This window comes from Melampsora larici-populina (genome assembly GCF_000204055.1).
Source record: "Melampsora larici-populina 98AG31 unplaced genomic scaffold MELLAscaffold_36, whole genome shotgun sequence".
Lineage (NCBI taxonomy): Eukaryota > Fungi > Basidiomycota > Pucciniomycetes > Pucciniales > Melampsoraceae > Melampsora > Melampsora laricis-populina.
This window is the reverse complement of record NW_006768800.1, coordinates 309,967-326,891: the sequence shown is the minus strand read 5'-3', so window position 1 is coordinate 326,891 and position 16,925 is coordinate 309,967. Positions and strand designations below refer to the sequence as shown.

The window sequence follows — 16,925 nt, the reverse complement described above, 5'->3', positions numbered from 1 at the left end:
TACATGTACGTGTGGTTCAAGATTCATTTGCGGGCTTTATATTTGCTGACGCTGATGCTGTGGAAATTTCTTTATATAGGACATTCAATCCAAAGCGGAAAGGAAAACCTCTTTCGTTCTTTGATAGCATGAGCAGAACAGACGCCAAGTCCTCAAGGGTTTCACGTGCTAAAATTTGATCAAATCGCTCAGCTGAGCACACCGTTGGGAATATTTTTCGGGTTTATCGATGGATTTTTGATTCATCTTTCTAGTATTTATAGTATTTACATGTTTTTGTCTATTGGTATTCAAACTTTGTCATCATTTTTTTTCTGTCACTCTCATTCATGCATTGGGTCTTGGATATCTTCTCTCTTTTTTACCATTTGTTATCTTGAGTTTGATTTTCGTTTTGGGACAGTGCATATTGATTTGAATATTTTAGCTTTACCATACAGTGTGGAAGAAACAATTCATTAATGGGCCTGCGTGTTTATTATTTCATTTAATCATTGAGTTGGACTGTTATATATTTGTTTAGAATTTTGGAATGTACCGTACAGTGCAAATGAAAAGCAATCAGCATGCGTTGTCAGTGGATCACATGAAAAAGGCTCCGATTTGGTCACGCAATTTGAGTAAGTCTGACAAATATGCAAAAGGTCTGGAATAGTTGCAAATCAAAGAATCAACTTTCCTATCTTGTTATTGGCGCTTGAATCAAGGTAAAGATTAATGATTGGTGAATGTAAGTGTGGTTCGAATTTCACATGTAAGCGTGGAGTTGCCTTTTCCTGGTTCTCGGATTAGGGTAGGCATACAATACACCCATTTCTTACATCGATGTACCAACTGGAGAAGAATCACATTCGTAACGATCATACTTGAAGACAATGGCAAAAATGGACCACGGCAGAAAAATCCCCTTCATCTTGCTAGAACCTCACTGGAACTCACCTTTTATCTATGTAATGATTTGAATTAGTGATCCAAAACATTGGTCAGACATCACTATTAGTTCTGAACACATTTTATAGACCTGCCATCGCCTTTGGTTCCATTTTCTTGGTAAGGGAAGACTTATTGATAATCTAGTAGGATATGGAAACTCGATATTTTTCAGAAGACAGTCGAACAAAGGCAATTGATCAGGAAACAGATTTGTATAGATGGACATTTATTAATCAACAGGTTGAAGAAAAAATTGAAAACATGATTGCTGAAGGGTGTTTATGAGATTGATAAGAAGATTGAAAGAGAAAGACAATGTCAATTTTTGATGATGATCAGTATTAAATCATGAATCGGTCTCGTCATCATCTGAGTCAGAGTACCATTCTGGCTGTGGACCTGTGAGAGAGAAGTCGTCAATTTCAAGTCCAATACTCCAAGAAAAGATATTTCGTGACTCACAAGCAACGGCAGGAAGAACATGTGGAGATTCTCTCCCCGTCATACTATTTTTTAAGCACATCAATGATATCAGTCTTTGCTCGACAGAACAATCAGCAAGCCAGGCCATGAGAATTTATTGGGAAATACTCAACTGCCACCAATGCTGAACAAGCCTCAAAAGTCTTCTTTGAAGAAGATTAGCATTACCATTGGGATAATAGATACTATAGCCATCATCATGCGCGATGAAACGACAACACTGGTCGTCATGAGACATCACATTCCAGGCGAAATCACCAACATTGTGGGCCTTCCTGAGTTGATTGTAGAATGTACTCAAAGGCATTCCACCATTGGAGCCTGTCCAATCATACTCACCGATCACCAGAACTTTATCGGACGACATTGAAAGCGTATGATCTTGCCAGAACGTGTAATTTTTAAGAGCTTATCAAGATACAAAAAAGTAAATCAGAAAGTCGTTCACTTGACATCGACTGGAAATTCAAGATGGGGGTTTTCACTCACGATACATGTGATCTGTGACGATATCTATGGGGTCAATAGATAACCCATCTATTTCGTCGCCGTCGGTGTCTCGAATTCCATCTGAGCCATCAACAACTAGATGTTTGGTGTCGATGCGTTTGATGTGATTTGCAATTTCCTAAAATAAATGGAATCACTTCCGCAATCAGCGATTACCTTGAGAAAATAGTATGGTGCTCAAAAACATACAGTGGTCCAGTCACCAGGTGCAGCACCTTCTTTCAAGTTGAATGCCCCAAGCTCGTTTCCTGTTTCCCTGGAGCCAAGTTATGATTGAGGAGCAGTAAAACATGAAGATGGGTGGGGAGGGGAGGAACACTCACCACGCCATGATTGTGGGATCATCTTTCAATGCGATTCCAGTGTACTGATTCACGTGGTTCAAGATCACCTGTACTGATTCAAAAGTGAGTCAAGATGTACAATATAAACCAGCATCCTTCAAGGTTAACACAGACCTTGATATATGCTTTGAAACTATCTATAACTTTTCTGTTGGTGTAGAAATGCTGTTCGGCGTCACGATCTGCCGAGTTGATGCCCTCCCATTCCAAGAAATCGTATTTACCTGGTTCAATCGAAAAGGCGCGTTAACTTTCCACCACTCAGAGATCAGTTTCTTACGGACCAAATGATTTGAGAATAGCTTACCTCCGTGATAGAATCTAAGATACGCGTGATAGATAAGGTGAAGAGGTGAAGTCAGTTTCTCAGAGGTGTGGACTGTAGTCTCAGCAAGGTACCATTCGATGAAAATTAGACGAATGAACATACTTGTAATTATCCGTCAAAGGTATCACGAGCCTATTATCAAGAGTCGACAACAAAAATCACCCTTGGTTAGAAGATCCCTTGTTTACGATGATCGGGGAGTGCTTCATGCCTTATACCGTAATGCCTGGCAGTCCCGATGGCATAATCGATTGGATCAAAAGCATCTTCATTGGTCTCCCCCTTCGATGGCCAAATACTGAGTGGGTTACCAGTACTGACTCCCAGCGTGATAGATCTAACTGTGTTTGCTCCCATTGCAGCAGCCTAGAAAAAGAGAATAAATGGGATAACGGTTTAAGTCATAACTCAACTGAGATTGTTCGGTAATATCTTACGATAGCAAAAGCCTCTCGAATTCTTTTCTTCGAAGGATATGATACTTTTCTACCATCATTTTCATCCAGACCAAGCCAATATCTTGAATGGGTAGAGATAACATATGCATTTATTTAATATCCATCCATAGCACTCAAAACTTATAAGAAAATATAAGAATCTTACATATTAGGTCCCACTGGTCTATAAAATTGTGGCCCCGCTTTCAAAATTGTACCATGTCGCTTGATAAACGATTTGGGAGTTCCAAGCGTTCCTGCCGCTCCGCTGACCGTTGTGGCCAAGGAATGATGGTACCTACCGACACATTTCTTCTTCTGGGGTTTGCCCTTTTTGCCACCCTTCTTAGATTTCTCCTGAGCATTGCATTGTTCGTGTTGAAGAAGGGATGGAGCTGATGTTGGGAGTGGTTGCCATACTGGATCAAGATCATCATCCTCGGATTGACTTGATGAATACCGCGGAAGAGGTGTAGCTGCGATTTCTGACACAGCCCACGGGGTGGTTGGAGACGGAGACGGCATCGGAGGGTGTAATAGCGGATCCAGAGCATCGAATTTGACATGATTTGAATCACTCCTGACTTTCTTCAAGGAAGTAATATTGAATGTGACTATGAAAAGAGCCAACGTGGTGTAGCTGGCCTTTCTTGCCATGTCGCTTTTTGGCGAGAGAACGAAATGCAAACGAGATATTGAAATACAATGGATGTTGATGAAAAACAGAAATAATCAAGAAGGTAAAGTTTATTCGAGCGCGCTAAGTGTTGAACTGAATAGACTCGTGGCTGTTGTGGCCTTGTGTCACACGCGCTCGAGATAGCTTTGAGACTATAGTGCTCAAGGTGAGTGTTGGTTGTCCTTTGACAGAAATCCTCTCTCAAGAAAAAGGCGAGTAGGCACAGGGGATAATCGATGTCAAGTGAGAGTGATAGAAGAAGAAAGATTGTACCACGGAGTCAGGTTGAGGTAAACAGGAGGTATTCATTTGGGGGTTCCTTGCCTTACACGATGCCTTATGACTGGTCGCATTGAAAAGAGAGTGGCTGATAAACACAATCATCTGCCCGCTCCTAATCAGCCTGTCGGTCAAAAGTTGGCAGTGGTGGATCTTGGAGGACAGTTTTACCCGTCCGTGTACTTTGTATCTAATCTTCCGCATGTTTGCAGAAAGGCACGTCATGAAGATGGACTATGTTGACTATGATCGACATAGCGATCCTCGTTGTGAAAATTTTGAACTCGCCGGCTCGTGAATCCCCACCGAACAGGTGTATACTCTGGGAGGTGAGATCCTGGGGCGCGCTTTCAGCCTCACTGCACCAATCAAAAGGAGACCATTGTAATTTGGTGAGGCAGGTCTAGCTGCAGACACCCCGCTTATTATGGCATGGTATGGCATGATTCCAGTCAATAACCTCCGGGTCTGAATAGAAGACAGTTGGAATTTCTAGCTTTCGCTTGTCATAACTCCCTTCGTCCTTCCAGCCACCCACCAATCCCTGGCCCCAATTTGCCTGTCTGCCCATGCACCAGACTTAAACGACTACAGCCAATGGGAACCATCGACAGAAGGGTTCAATGCGATTTTTGATGGAGAGCAGTAAACACTGAAAAATCAAGTGTGCTCCCCAATCCTCTACACACGAGAAGAACTCTAATCATGAGATCGTCCGTAAAACGAATGGTATCAAAGCGTGAGGCTTTTGATACTTGTGAAATAAGGACACTACAATCCAAGCCCGAGAACCGAAGCGATAAAAGTAACTGGCTGGATGTGAAAGCATCAGAAAATCAAGTGAAACAAAGATCATTCCACATATGTAAAAGAATGAATTCGATCAATCTACCGGGGCGGAAGAGACGATTATTCTGTAGACGGCGAGTTCAAATATAGGCGAGGACGCGGTGCTGGCCGATCCATTTAGATTCTCACTGCCTTCAATTTTTTCGAAAGCGAAGCACAAGGTTGATACGCAAAACTCGTACTACATTCGGCCATTCCATCAACTTTACTAAAAATTCCCCAAGCAAATTCCTTTCAAGTGTTGTCAGGCGGCACATTTCACCAGTTGCACATGATGAATGGAGGCTTTGCGTTCATGGCACGCTGAGAAGTCCTTGAACCCAAATTCCAAAATAGTACATACATGAAAGGACCACAAATGATGTACTGATGTGATCACGAGGTTAGGAGGAATACAAAAGACAAAATACCCCCTTTCTTTTGTTACAAGCACATCATGGGACTTGGAGTGCATGTGGGAAATAGCACATTGGTAGGCCAAAGGATCTACATTGCAAGGGGAATTGCAATTAATTACTCCCATTCTCACCCCATTTCATCGAGTTCACTTTGAGAGGCTACTTAGATAAATTGTGAAAACTCTATTGGTTATCAGAAGATCAGATGGAAGGATCCAGTTTATATCCATGTCTTCTAAGGCACCCCTTTTCATTATTGGTATGTAAGTGAAGATGTGTGAGCTTATGACATCATGTATCTTGATCAACAACCACAAAAACTTGACAAAAATTTTGGAAATGAAATCAAAGACAAGGGCCCGTTCGGCTGGATTTTGAAAAAATCGTTACACAAAAACGATTTTTCCATCTGCCCCTTTTTCAAGGGGCAGATTGAAAAACTCGAAATTTGGCTTTTTTGTTTACCAAACAGTCGACCAAATCGGTCAACAAAAAATCGAAATGGAGGGGCAAATGAGCCCAAAAACTCTTTTTGGTCTCAAAAACAGCCCTGAGGCTGTTTTTCAAAAGTGAAGATTTTTTGATCAAATACCGTATTTGGGTATGGATCAAATACAGTTTCCGAACGCCGGTGTTTTTGGCAAAAGCCAAATACGTTTTTGACCCAAATATCGTATTTGGCTTTGGTGGAGTATTTGGCCAAATATGATATTTGGAACCCAGCCGAACAGGCCCCAAGGCTTCTAGGTTTCCCCGCAAAAGGGAGGGTAACAGCTTCAAGATTTTCCAATATGAGCATTACAACAATATCCTAGATCTGACTAGAAAAGGCAGCATAATTAACATACCTGTTGCATTACCAGGCTAGGAGACAACACTGCATAGCTTGAATCACAGTCATTGGTTCATCTGCTTTAAAAGAACTCCTTTGATTAGGAATCAGAACACACTTTTTGAAATAAGATTGAAACCCAAGATGAGAATATTTCACTGCCAACAGGGATGCATTTACTTTTCAAATCCAGGGTGGACTTGGATACCTTCATATCAAATGTCCAAGGCAATTCTCCAATTCTTCCTTCATCCCTGACCAAAGCCATATATCAATAGATTGATCAGCAAGTTGCAAGGTATTGCCAGAACACTCCAGATTTTGAAATTCAAGGCATATGTTTTGTCAGTTCTCTTCTTATAAAAAGCATGAAACCTCCGTTGCTTACAGCAGAAAACCAAGATTTGGAGGCTGTACCAGTGTTGGGCTACCTGTGATGCATGCAACAGAATGGGAACTGTATTGACACAGACAATTAGGCCTGATGCAATCCCTTCCTTGGGCCATTGGAGCACTATCATATGTTATACTATGGCACCCTGGTTCAAAAAATCACTAGTTGTGTTCCCTCTTTTTCATTGAGATAGAGCGGATACATGTAATACATTGAGAATATTATAACATTATGAAATTTATCTCAAATGATGTTGGTTAAATGTGTTGCACAAAAACAATTCAATGTGCAAATCACATTGCATCTGCCCACTTCTTGCTATTCTGTCTTTTGTAAATATTGATGAATGTTGGACCCGCTGTGCTCTGCAGGAATTTGGGCCAGTAAATATGAGCACAACAGAAGATATGCAAAGCTGTTGTGCTGCCAACAGAATGCACTGGTTTACCACTTCATCAAAATCCTCAATCTAAGAATGGGGCATCTTGCAAGATTTGTTTTTCTTTGCAACACATTGCCAAAGGAAAAATGCCAGACATTTTTCAGATTCATATTAAAAGTGGAAGAAGAAGAGAATGGTATAAACAGGCCAAGCATTCACAAGAATGATATCCAACAAGTGCCAGAAGACAAACCAGCACAGAGGGAAATGGGGATAGAAAAAAAAGAGAAACAACAGACCAAATATCAATGACAAGAATTATATCAAAGTTCTTAAAGACAAACAAGTGAGAAGTGATTATAGAGAAAAAACAATAACAATTGATAGAAACATAAATAGTAAGGGAAAAAAAGGATGGGCACAAATGATACAAGAGAACAATGAGTTTGACCAAACACTGCAAACATTATTCAACTTCCCCAAGTGGGCAGGAAAAAATGATTGGGAGTATGATTTGTCATAAAATGATCTATCACTGCACACCTAGGCCATGACACCCACACTACATATATGTAGCAGGCTCAGTGATTAGGTAGTTATCATGTACACACAGTTCTGCTCAGTTATCTGCTCATCAGGATAAGTTATTCATATGTAATACATGCTGTAACTTTTTTCAGATTGACAAAAGCATCCAAAAGATTGACTACATACACTGGCTCAACATTTTGGTGTAATGTCATCAACTCAACTGCATGTAACAGCCTTTCTGTTACTAAGAAATACCTTCAACAATATTGCCTGAGCAGCTACAGAATTATATGTAGTGATTTTTTGGGACAATTTTTTCGAAGTCAAAAAGTTACATATGGTATAACATCTGATTGATCTATTCTGATGGGCAAAAAGCTGAGCAGACCTGTATGTACATGATAGACCATTATTGACTTGGCTTGCTACACATATGTAGTGTGGGTTTTATGACTCAGGTGGGCAGTATTGGATCCTTTTATGACAAACTGTACTATTGATCATTTTCCTCTTCCAACTTGGGGAAGTTGAATGATGTTCACAGTGAAATTTACCTGTGAGCTTTAGATATATTGTAGTCTCCAACAAACTCATTGTACTCAGTAACATTAAAAGCCTCTATAAATTTTATGAAGTCTTTGCCTACAGATACCCCCTCTGCCAGCCAAAGCTGGTAACATACCACCTGTCTTTTGATTGCAATAACCAATCATCTTCCTTGACTTGAAACACAAACATCTGTGGCAGTGCCAAAAATCCCCTCCAGTTTTCAAGATGAGGATGGCATGATAAGTATTCCTGCCATTGCACCAATCACATAGTCCTAATTACAATGTCTTTGATGTGCAAAGAAACCACCCTCAGACAGGGGAAAACAAGAGGATAGGCAGGCTAATTTATACCACTCACCAGTCAAGCACGGATTTTGGGTCATTTATATCATAAGCAACATCTTTCATTCTACCAAAACCACACAGGTAGCTAGTGAGCTGGTTGTGTTCACCCATGTCTTTGCCCTCTTCATTGCTGCAGACAATGAAGTAGGATGTTTTTGAGCTCAAAGGTTGTGATTGATGTGATCACTGCAGACATTATTCGGGTTCCCCAAGTGGGCAGGGAAAAATGATTGGGAGTATGATTTGTCATAAAATGGTCTATCACTCCACACCTGAGCCATAACACCCACACTACATATGTGTAGCAGGCTCAGTGAATATGTGGTTATCATGTACATACAGTTCTGCTCAGTTATCTGCTCATCAGGACAAGTTATTCATATGTAATACATGCTGTAACTTCTTTCAGATTGAAAAAAGCTTCCAAAAGATTGACTACATACACTGACTCAATGTTTTGGTGTAATCTCATCAACTCAACTGCATGTAACACACTTTCTGTTACTAAGACATAGCTTCAACAATATTGCCTGAGCAGCTACAGAATTATATGTAGTGAATTTTTGGGAAAAAAAATTCAAAGTCGAAAAAGTTACATGTGGTATAACATGTGATTTATTTATTCTGATGGGCAAAAAACTGAGCAGACCTGTATGTACATGATAGACAACTATTGACTTAGCTTGCTGCACATATGTAGTGTGGGTGAAATGGCCCAGGTGTGCAGTATTAGATTCTTTTATGAAAAACTGTACTATTAATCATTTTCCTCTGCCAAATTGGGGAAGTTGAATGATGTTTACAGTGATGTGGTATAACATGTGATTTATTTATTCTGATGGGCAAAAAACTGAGCAGACCTGTATGTACATGATAGACAACTATTGACTTAGCTTGCTGCACATATGTAGTGTGGGTGAAATGGCCCAGGTGTGCAGTATTAGATTCTTTTATGAAAAACTGTACTATTAATCATTTTCCTCTGCCAAATTGGGGAAGTTGAATGATGTTTACAGTGGATGAACCATATGTTTTGCCATATCCCTTGTGTGAATTTTTCAGTTGATATACCTTGAAATCTTGATTGAAAGTTGTTTTGGGTTGAATGGCTTGGTACAATGTCTGTCCAAAATCAAAATGATCAAAAAGTAGGATTTGGAAGTCAGGATTCAGCATTTCTATCATGGCCAGTGACAGTGTATTGCAAGAAAGATCCCTGTCCAGATACTTCTGATTTTTTCCAACATGGATGCTGTCAGGACCAAGCTTAGTGGATAAGAGCAAAGGGATGAGCTGCTTAATAACAGGATTGCAACGTGAAGAAGCAAAAAGTACAAGTGGGCTTTCGAGTCTAATAGATATGAGTTGGGTGAGCTACAGTATAAGCATCACCCGCTATTAGGCTCATAACACCATTCCCCCTTTATGCCTCAACCTCCTCTTGACAGGTCAGGCATCTTTCCACAGGTTAGCATTAAAAACCCATTGGGAAAAAAGCTTCCCCCTCTCTCACTTTCTCCTAGTCCTATAATATTTCTTTTCAGCTGAAGGATATTTTAAGTTAAATTGATTTACTAATTCTTGAGCATTGTCCAGGTTTTCTTCTGGCTCCCACGAGTCTTGATCAGGTCCGTATCCTTTCCAACTTATTAAATATTGAATTTTACCTCTCAACTTTCTTTTGTTCAGAATTTCTTCAACTTCATATTCTTCTTGACCTTGAATATTGACTGGCGGAGAAGGCACATTGGATTGGCCTTCTATCTTGCTGGGTTCGAATAATCTAAGAAGGTTGACGTGAAAGACTGGATGAATGTTTTTCATTTCTTGAGGCAGTAATAATTTGTAAGCGTTAGTAGATATCCGCTCTATTATTTTATATGGGCCAAGCCATCTATGGGAAAAATTAGCGGTTGGTTGAGTTGTGGAGACATGTCTACTGTTGAGCCATACTTGTGTTCCACTTTCCCAGTCCAGGGTGTGTATCACTTTCTTATTGTACTGTTCTTTCATTGCCATTTGAGCTTCATTCATCGCATTCTTCAACTCATCTTGTACTTCTTTGATTTGGATTAAACTTTCTTGAACCGCTGGTAATTGTTGTTCTGTACTTGGAGTGCCTGTGAAGCTGACATCAAATCCATAATTCGCTTTAAAAGGAGACATTCCTATAGATACATGAAGGTTATTATTGTAAGAGAACTCAGCTAAAGCTAGAAGGTCTTTCCAATCATCTTACTTGTACGAGGTGAAGTGTCTGATATATTGTTCTACTGATTTGTTTGTTATTTCAGACTGTCCGTCGGTTTGAGGGTGATACACGGTTGAAGATTGAGTCTTGATGCCTAAAACCTGATTCATTTCCTTTGTCATCTTTGATATAAATACATTACCTCTATCTGACGTGATGGTTTGAGGAGTTCCATGGAGCTTCCATACATTGTCTACCATTAGCCTTGCCAGCTGTTCCGACTTCATATCTTTCCTGCATGGTATAAAATGTGCCATCTTGCTGAATCTATCTACTACAGTGAGTATGCTATCGTGTCCTTTTGACTCTGGAAGGTCAGTGATCGAGTTGTAGCAGATATCTACCCACGGTCCTTGTGGTATTGGTAAGGGTTGAAGGCTGCCAAAAGGTTTAGTAGTTCTTGCCTTAACCCTCTGGCACGACTAATTAAGTTAGTGACGCGTTGTTATGTTATGCGCTTAGTGTTTCTCTTTTGCTTACCTCATTTAACGGTAATGATGTCATAGTTTGAGTTCTTATATAAGGTTCATATTATTATCTTGTAAACCTTTTTCTCTTTATCGAACTCAAACTTATTTTTCTTTTACAATCTTCGTTCCCTCAGATTGTTTAATCTCTCGATCAGTGTGTTGGCTTTACTCATAAAGCTGATAACCTGTTCTTAATCACAGGTGTAAGTCTTAGTTGTTTAGTAGATGTTTTAGTTAGATAGTAATCGAACTCAAACTTATTTTTCTTTTACAATCTTTGTTCCCTCAGATTGTTTAATCTCTCGATCAGTGTGTTGGCTTTACTCATAAAGCTGATAACCTGTTCTTAATCACAGGTATTGTTTAATCTCTCAATCAGTATGTTGGCTTTACTCATAAAGCTGATAACCTGTTCTTAATCACAGGTGTCTTACCGTAATTGGTTATGAGCCCAGCTCACTAGCTGTACAAACATCACAATCACATCATCTCGTCACACCACACAAAATTTTTTTTTGCTATCACACACTTTTTGATCGACCCATGTTCTTTCATCACACACACAATTCACTCATCGTCTTACTTTTCATCTCAATCTTATTTGTCATCATGTCATCTTCCAAAACAAGACTTCGTATCGTCAAGCTTGACGAAGACAACTATCCAGAATGGAAAGGAGATATCACTGGAGCACTCATGTCTGCCACCCTAGACGAATTCATCGACTCTAACGCAACTCCAGTCACCGAACCACTAGAACGACCCGTAACGCATGAACGAAAAGTCCTCTACGAGGCCTATGTAATTCGTCAACAAAAAGCAGCGGGTATTATGTACTCTCATATCAACGCTCGGACCTCAGCGTGATGGCTACGGTCAACGGTACGGTTTGGCACGGCCCGCACCGTACCATAGTGGCTCTTTTGGCATTACGGTACCGCCGTACCGTTATGTGTGATAGGAAAAAGTGGTGACGGTACTGATTACAATTACGCCAAAATCTGGCAACGGTTACCGTAATGAAACCCGTCATGATTACGGTTGACTGCGGTTATTTTTCTGTCACTTTTCTTGACGCAAGAGACCTCCTCAATGTCGCAATTCGGGCTATTTCCCTGAATAACAATCCACTACATAATTACTTCATCTAGTCTTTCTCATTGTCGTCTATCTTCCGTTCCTCATGAATATATCTGAAGAAGGCATTTAGATGAAAATGGACAAGCAACGTTGGGAATCTGTCACATCCTCAAGGTAATGAAGATGGACCTCGCCCTGGTCGTAATCAAACAAATTGTCAACTTCCTCCATTATTGACTTCTGTAATTGGATCAGATGAAGAATCAGTGATTCCTTAAGGTTTTTACAATTGACCAGATGATGGGGATTAACTCAATCGAATTCAAAACCAGAAACACCCAAGAAGAAAATTAATCAACATTGATCTCAAACTTCTGAAATCAACCCTGAACTTTCCCAAACTCAATGTACCACTACACTTGAAACAACATCTACAATACCTCAAGCTGATTGTACTTCTCAGAAAAGATCTAATCGATATCAAAGAAGAAGACAGTCACAAGACTTGGATGGATCTAATTTTCATCCACAAAAAGCTGACAAAAAAGTCCGTGTGAGACTTGAAAACTTGTGAATCTTTTAACTGATCACTGAATCGTTTTGTCCATTTAGGCTAAACTACAATCACCACAACCAGATTGTAGTAGAACCTCCCGTCAGAACGTTCCTGCAAAAATGGTGAGATTCAGAAGGCCAACACTTTCTGGGACAAGCCATGAACTCTTTCTGAGTTCTAATTCTAGGCAGAATGAAAAACCAGTTCATTAGAATTCAACACATCATCTGGATCAACATTCTTGTTTCTTTTTTGTTCATTTTTTTCAAGTCGATTCGTTATTTTTTCATGTCTTTTGTTAATATAATTGCAATGGTTAAATCATTCATGTCTTTTGGTAATATGCAGTCTCTCGCGAGTTGTTTTTTTTGTAGTCATAAAAATCTACCGCAATGGACCAAAATCTTAACTAAAAAACATCATTGTGGTACGGTACGTTACGGTTCCACCGTGACGAATTCGGTTTTTGACTACGGTGATATCCTCAAAACGGTACGAAACGGTAGCTCTTGATAACGGTCAACCGTAACGTTTTGGAGATATCACCGTAATCCATCACGCTACAATGAGGTCCGAGCGTTGCTCATATGAGTCAACAATACCGTATCATGGTAGAATCTGAAGGATTCATCAACAAACCTTTAGACATCTGGAACCTGATGAAAGAAAAATTCCAATCAACAACTTCCAGCAGTAAAGGCAGAGCATACTCTGCATTCAATCGTATCGTCTATCAGTCTCTCTCTCAATACATTAAAGATGTGAGATCAAATCTAACGATCATGCATGCTGTTGGTATTAATTTCACCGATGAGATTCACGAATGCATTTCGGAGACCATCGTGGCCAAATTACCTAACTCAATGGAAACGACTCTGGCTATCTTAGAAACCAAACGACCTTTGAAGACAAAGGTTGTCTTGGATACACTAGAGGCTCACCTGGTTGAATACAACGAACGTCATCGAAACGACAACGACTCAGTTGCTCTGGCCACCAGTCGTCCACCTCCACGTCAATCTGGCAGACGTTATCCATATCCCACTTGCTCAAATGGACGTCACAACCCTGCCGTGACTGGTTATGTTCACGATAAATGTTGGATTGCCTTTCCACATTTACGACCAGCCAATCTCCCTGTCTGCACTCGTGCTACGACTGCTGTTTTACAAATAGCGCATTTAGACGACATGATCAAAACATCAGCCTTATCGTGTCACTACAGAAAGAACGGAAGCAACATCCTACTCGACAGTGCTTGCTCTGGCCACATGGTGTCTGACCGCTCTCTCTTCACGAACTACGTTGAAACTCGATCTGATGTTTCTCTTGCTGACGGAGGAGTCATTCATATCGCCGGAAAAGGCGACATCATTTGCAATTCCTTTGGAGAACAAGTTACACTTGTAGCCTTTCATGTTCCTAAGCTTGGTAGTCCATTGCTTAGCATGGGTTGTATTTTAAGTGATGGTTATCAATTCTCTCACGACAAAGGTTTAATTATGATGATGAAGGATGGTCAAACCGGTTTTCGAGGTCAAATCAGAAATAGAGTTATTGAACTAGATGCGACTTTAGGCACGTCAATTTCTTCTACCTGCAACAAAACAACTTTGTGTGACTATACCGTATTACACAGGGGATCAGGCCATACCAATCCTCAACGATTGAAAGTCATGTATGGAGTGCAAATGCCGGACAATTGGATTTGTGAAGAATGTATGTTGTCTAAAGGCCATCGTCTTCCTTACTCTGGCAAACTCCCAAAAACCACCTTTCCCTTAGAAGTTGTGCATAGTGATCTTAGTGGTAGAATCTCAGTTGTATCTGAAGGTGGTGGCCTTTACTATTTCAAGCTTACGGATTCTTTCACAAATTACAAATATGTTTACATCATGAAATCAAAATCTGAAACTTTTGAGTGTTTTATCAAATTTAAAAATGAAGTTGAGAACCTGAATAATCGTAAGATTGTAAGTTTGGTGAATGATCAAGGTGGTGAGTATATGTCTTCTGAGTTTCATAAGTTATTGGAAGAAAATGGAACAACATCATATCTATCTGCTCCATATACTCCACAACAAAACTCCGTATCTGAACATGGAAATCGTACCACTACAGAAAAAGCTCGAAATCTCCTTCAACAGTCACATTTACCTCACTCTTTCTGGGGAGAAGCTGTCTCTACGGCGGTTTTTCTTGAAAACATAACACCAATGGAAAAGATAGAGGATCAAACGCCATATGAACTCTGGTTTAGTAGGAAGTTTGATGTATCCAGGTTAAAACCGTTCGGATGTTGTGCGTATGTTTTGGTACCGAAACAGTTTCGAAAGAAATTTGACAACACTTGTGTCAAAGGTATTCTTTTGGGATACCAGTTAGGTGTAAAGAACTATCGCATTAGACTTGATTCAGGAAAAATGGTCTTTTCTCATGATGTAACCTTTGACATCAATCTCTTCCCTGGCATCCAAAATTCTTCTCACAGCTTGAATTTTGTTGAGAGTTTCAAGGATGTTATTTCTTCGCCTATGATTGAAGATGCCGTGATTCAACCAACACCTCATTTACCATCATCAACGTCAGATACGCCTGCACAACCTGTGGATGAATTATCTACATCAGTCGACTCTCCTATTGAAGAACAACCAACAATTCCATTGACTGTAGAAGATCAAGTCGTACTTTTTCAAGGCGTACCAATGCAGATTGAGCATCCTGTTCCTGACTTGCCAAATCCCGAAATTGTTCCACCAATCGTCCCTGAGAAACAAACTTGGGAATGGCAGCTAGCATCTCTACCAGCTCCGAATGACATCTCAAGTGAAATCGACACGGCCAATATTTTACCGCCGGATGCAAAAAGGCATCGATCTCATGAAGCAAGACGATTGAAAAGGTGTCATCAGAGGCAATTGGCAAAAGCAAGTCGATATCTGACAGCTCATCAACTGTTTCCTCAAGTAACAGCTGGTGTTGCGCAAGTTGAAATGGATCCTAAAACGTACTTACAAGCTTTAAAATCCAACAACTCTTTTGATTGGCGAAAAGCTATAGACAATGAGTTAGCGAACATGGACAGGAGACATGTTTGGGATCTATGTGAGTTGCCAAAGGGTAAAAATGCAATTGGTACGACTTGGGTGTTCAAGAGAAAGATGGGAGGAGACGGTGAATTGATTAAGTTTAAAGCTAGATTGTGTGCTCAAGGTTTTTCTCAAGAGTACGGAGAAGATTATAATGAGACTTTCGCACCGACTGGAAGATTGGCAACACTGAGAACTCTAAACACAATGGAAGCTGTTCACGATCTTGAAGTACATCAGATGGATGCAGTTGCAGCGTTTTTAAATGGTTCACCGGAAGAAGTTATTTTTATCAGAATTCCAAAAGGTTTGGAAATCGCAGGTGCTACTATGTCGTCTGTGTTGAAATTGAATCAAGCATTATACGGTTTGAAACAAGCACCAAAGGTGTGGTATGATTGCCTCAAAGCATTTTTTAAAACTATTTCTCTCATGCCATCGACGTCAGATCCAAGTTTATTCATCTCAACAGATCCGAAATGGAAGTGCTATGTTCACGTACACGTAGATGACATGACGATCACAACTGATGACTTTGGAAGATTCAAGAAAGCAATAACTGAAAGATTTCAAATGGATGAAGATGTAGATTATAAATATATGTTAGGAATGAAAGTTACTAGAGATCGACTGAACAAGACAATTACATTATCACAAGGTCAATCACCTCGTAAACCTCGGTACTTTGGACCCGTACCAAGGAAAACATGTACCGTATCCTCGGAGCGGCTCCGTATACAAGCGGCAGATGCATTTGAGATGTCTCAGATGCATCTGAAGCCACCCTCGCAGCGGTACAAGTTCAATCCTCCTTGCTGAACAAGGCTCAGAACTTAAACGCACACTGGAACTACACATACCAAGAGGCCTATTGTTGTGTTTCCACCCAACTGTGCCACATAAAAATGTCATAAACCCCAAAGGGACACAAGGATCACTGCTCACACATACCACACATGGCACACACGTGTGCCACACTTTCTCATAGCACTGTGACACAAATGTGACACATTTGCTACTTTGGCCCAAGATACCGGTCTACACTTCATCTTCATGACATCATACACATCACACTACAAGAAATATAATGTTTTCTGGGCAGAAAATTAAATTATTGATACACACAAATATTGAGAGGCCAGGAGAAGGGCAACAAATAAATAAAAATATGCATCTTGTTCCCTGCGGTCCAACCTAAGTACAA

The 16,925-nt window shown here is 40.2% G+C and overlaps 2 protein-coding genes across 2 annotated transcripts; one reads left to right on the top strand and one right to left on the bottom strand.

The window, feature by feature from the left end:
* Window positions 1-1,279: 1,279 nt before the first annotated feature.
* MELLADRAFT_90252 (family 5 glycoside hydrolase) lies at window positions 1,280-3,692 on the bottom strand (the record flags this gene model as incomplete). Its single annotated transcript, XM_007413319.1, has 11 exons — window positions 1,280-1,332; window positions 1,396-1,439; window positions 1,536-1,797; window positions 1,906-2,044; window positions 2,116-2,182; window positions 2,250-2,317; window positions 2,385-2,494; window positions 2,578-2,649; window positions 2,787-2,964; window positions 3,036-3,117; window positions 3,202-3,692. 11 exons carry the CDS (start codon window positions 3,690-3,692, stop codon window positions 1,280-1,282), a joined length of 1,566 nt encoding a protein of 521 aa, XP_007413381.1.
* A 9,722-nt stretch (window positions 3,693-13,414) lies between these two features.
* On the top strand, window positions 13,415-13,817 carry MELLADRAFT_109378 (uncharacterized protein; the record flags this gene model as incomplete). Its single annotated transcript, XM_007413432.1, has 2 exons — window positions 13,415-13,771; window positions 13,809-13,817. 2 exons carry the CDS (start codon window positions 13,415-13,417, stop codon window positions 13,815-13,817), a joined length of 366 nt encoding a protein of 121 aa, XP_007413494.1.
* Between the last annotated feature and the right edge of the window lie 3,108 nt (window positions 13,818-16,925).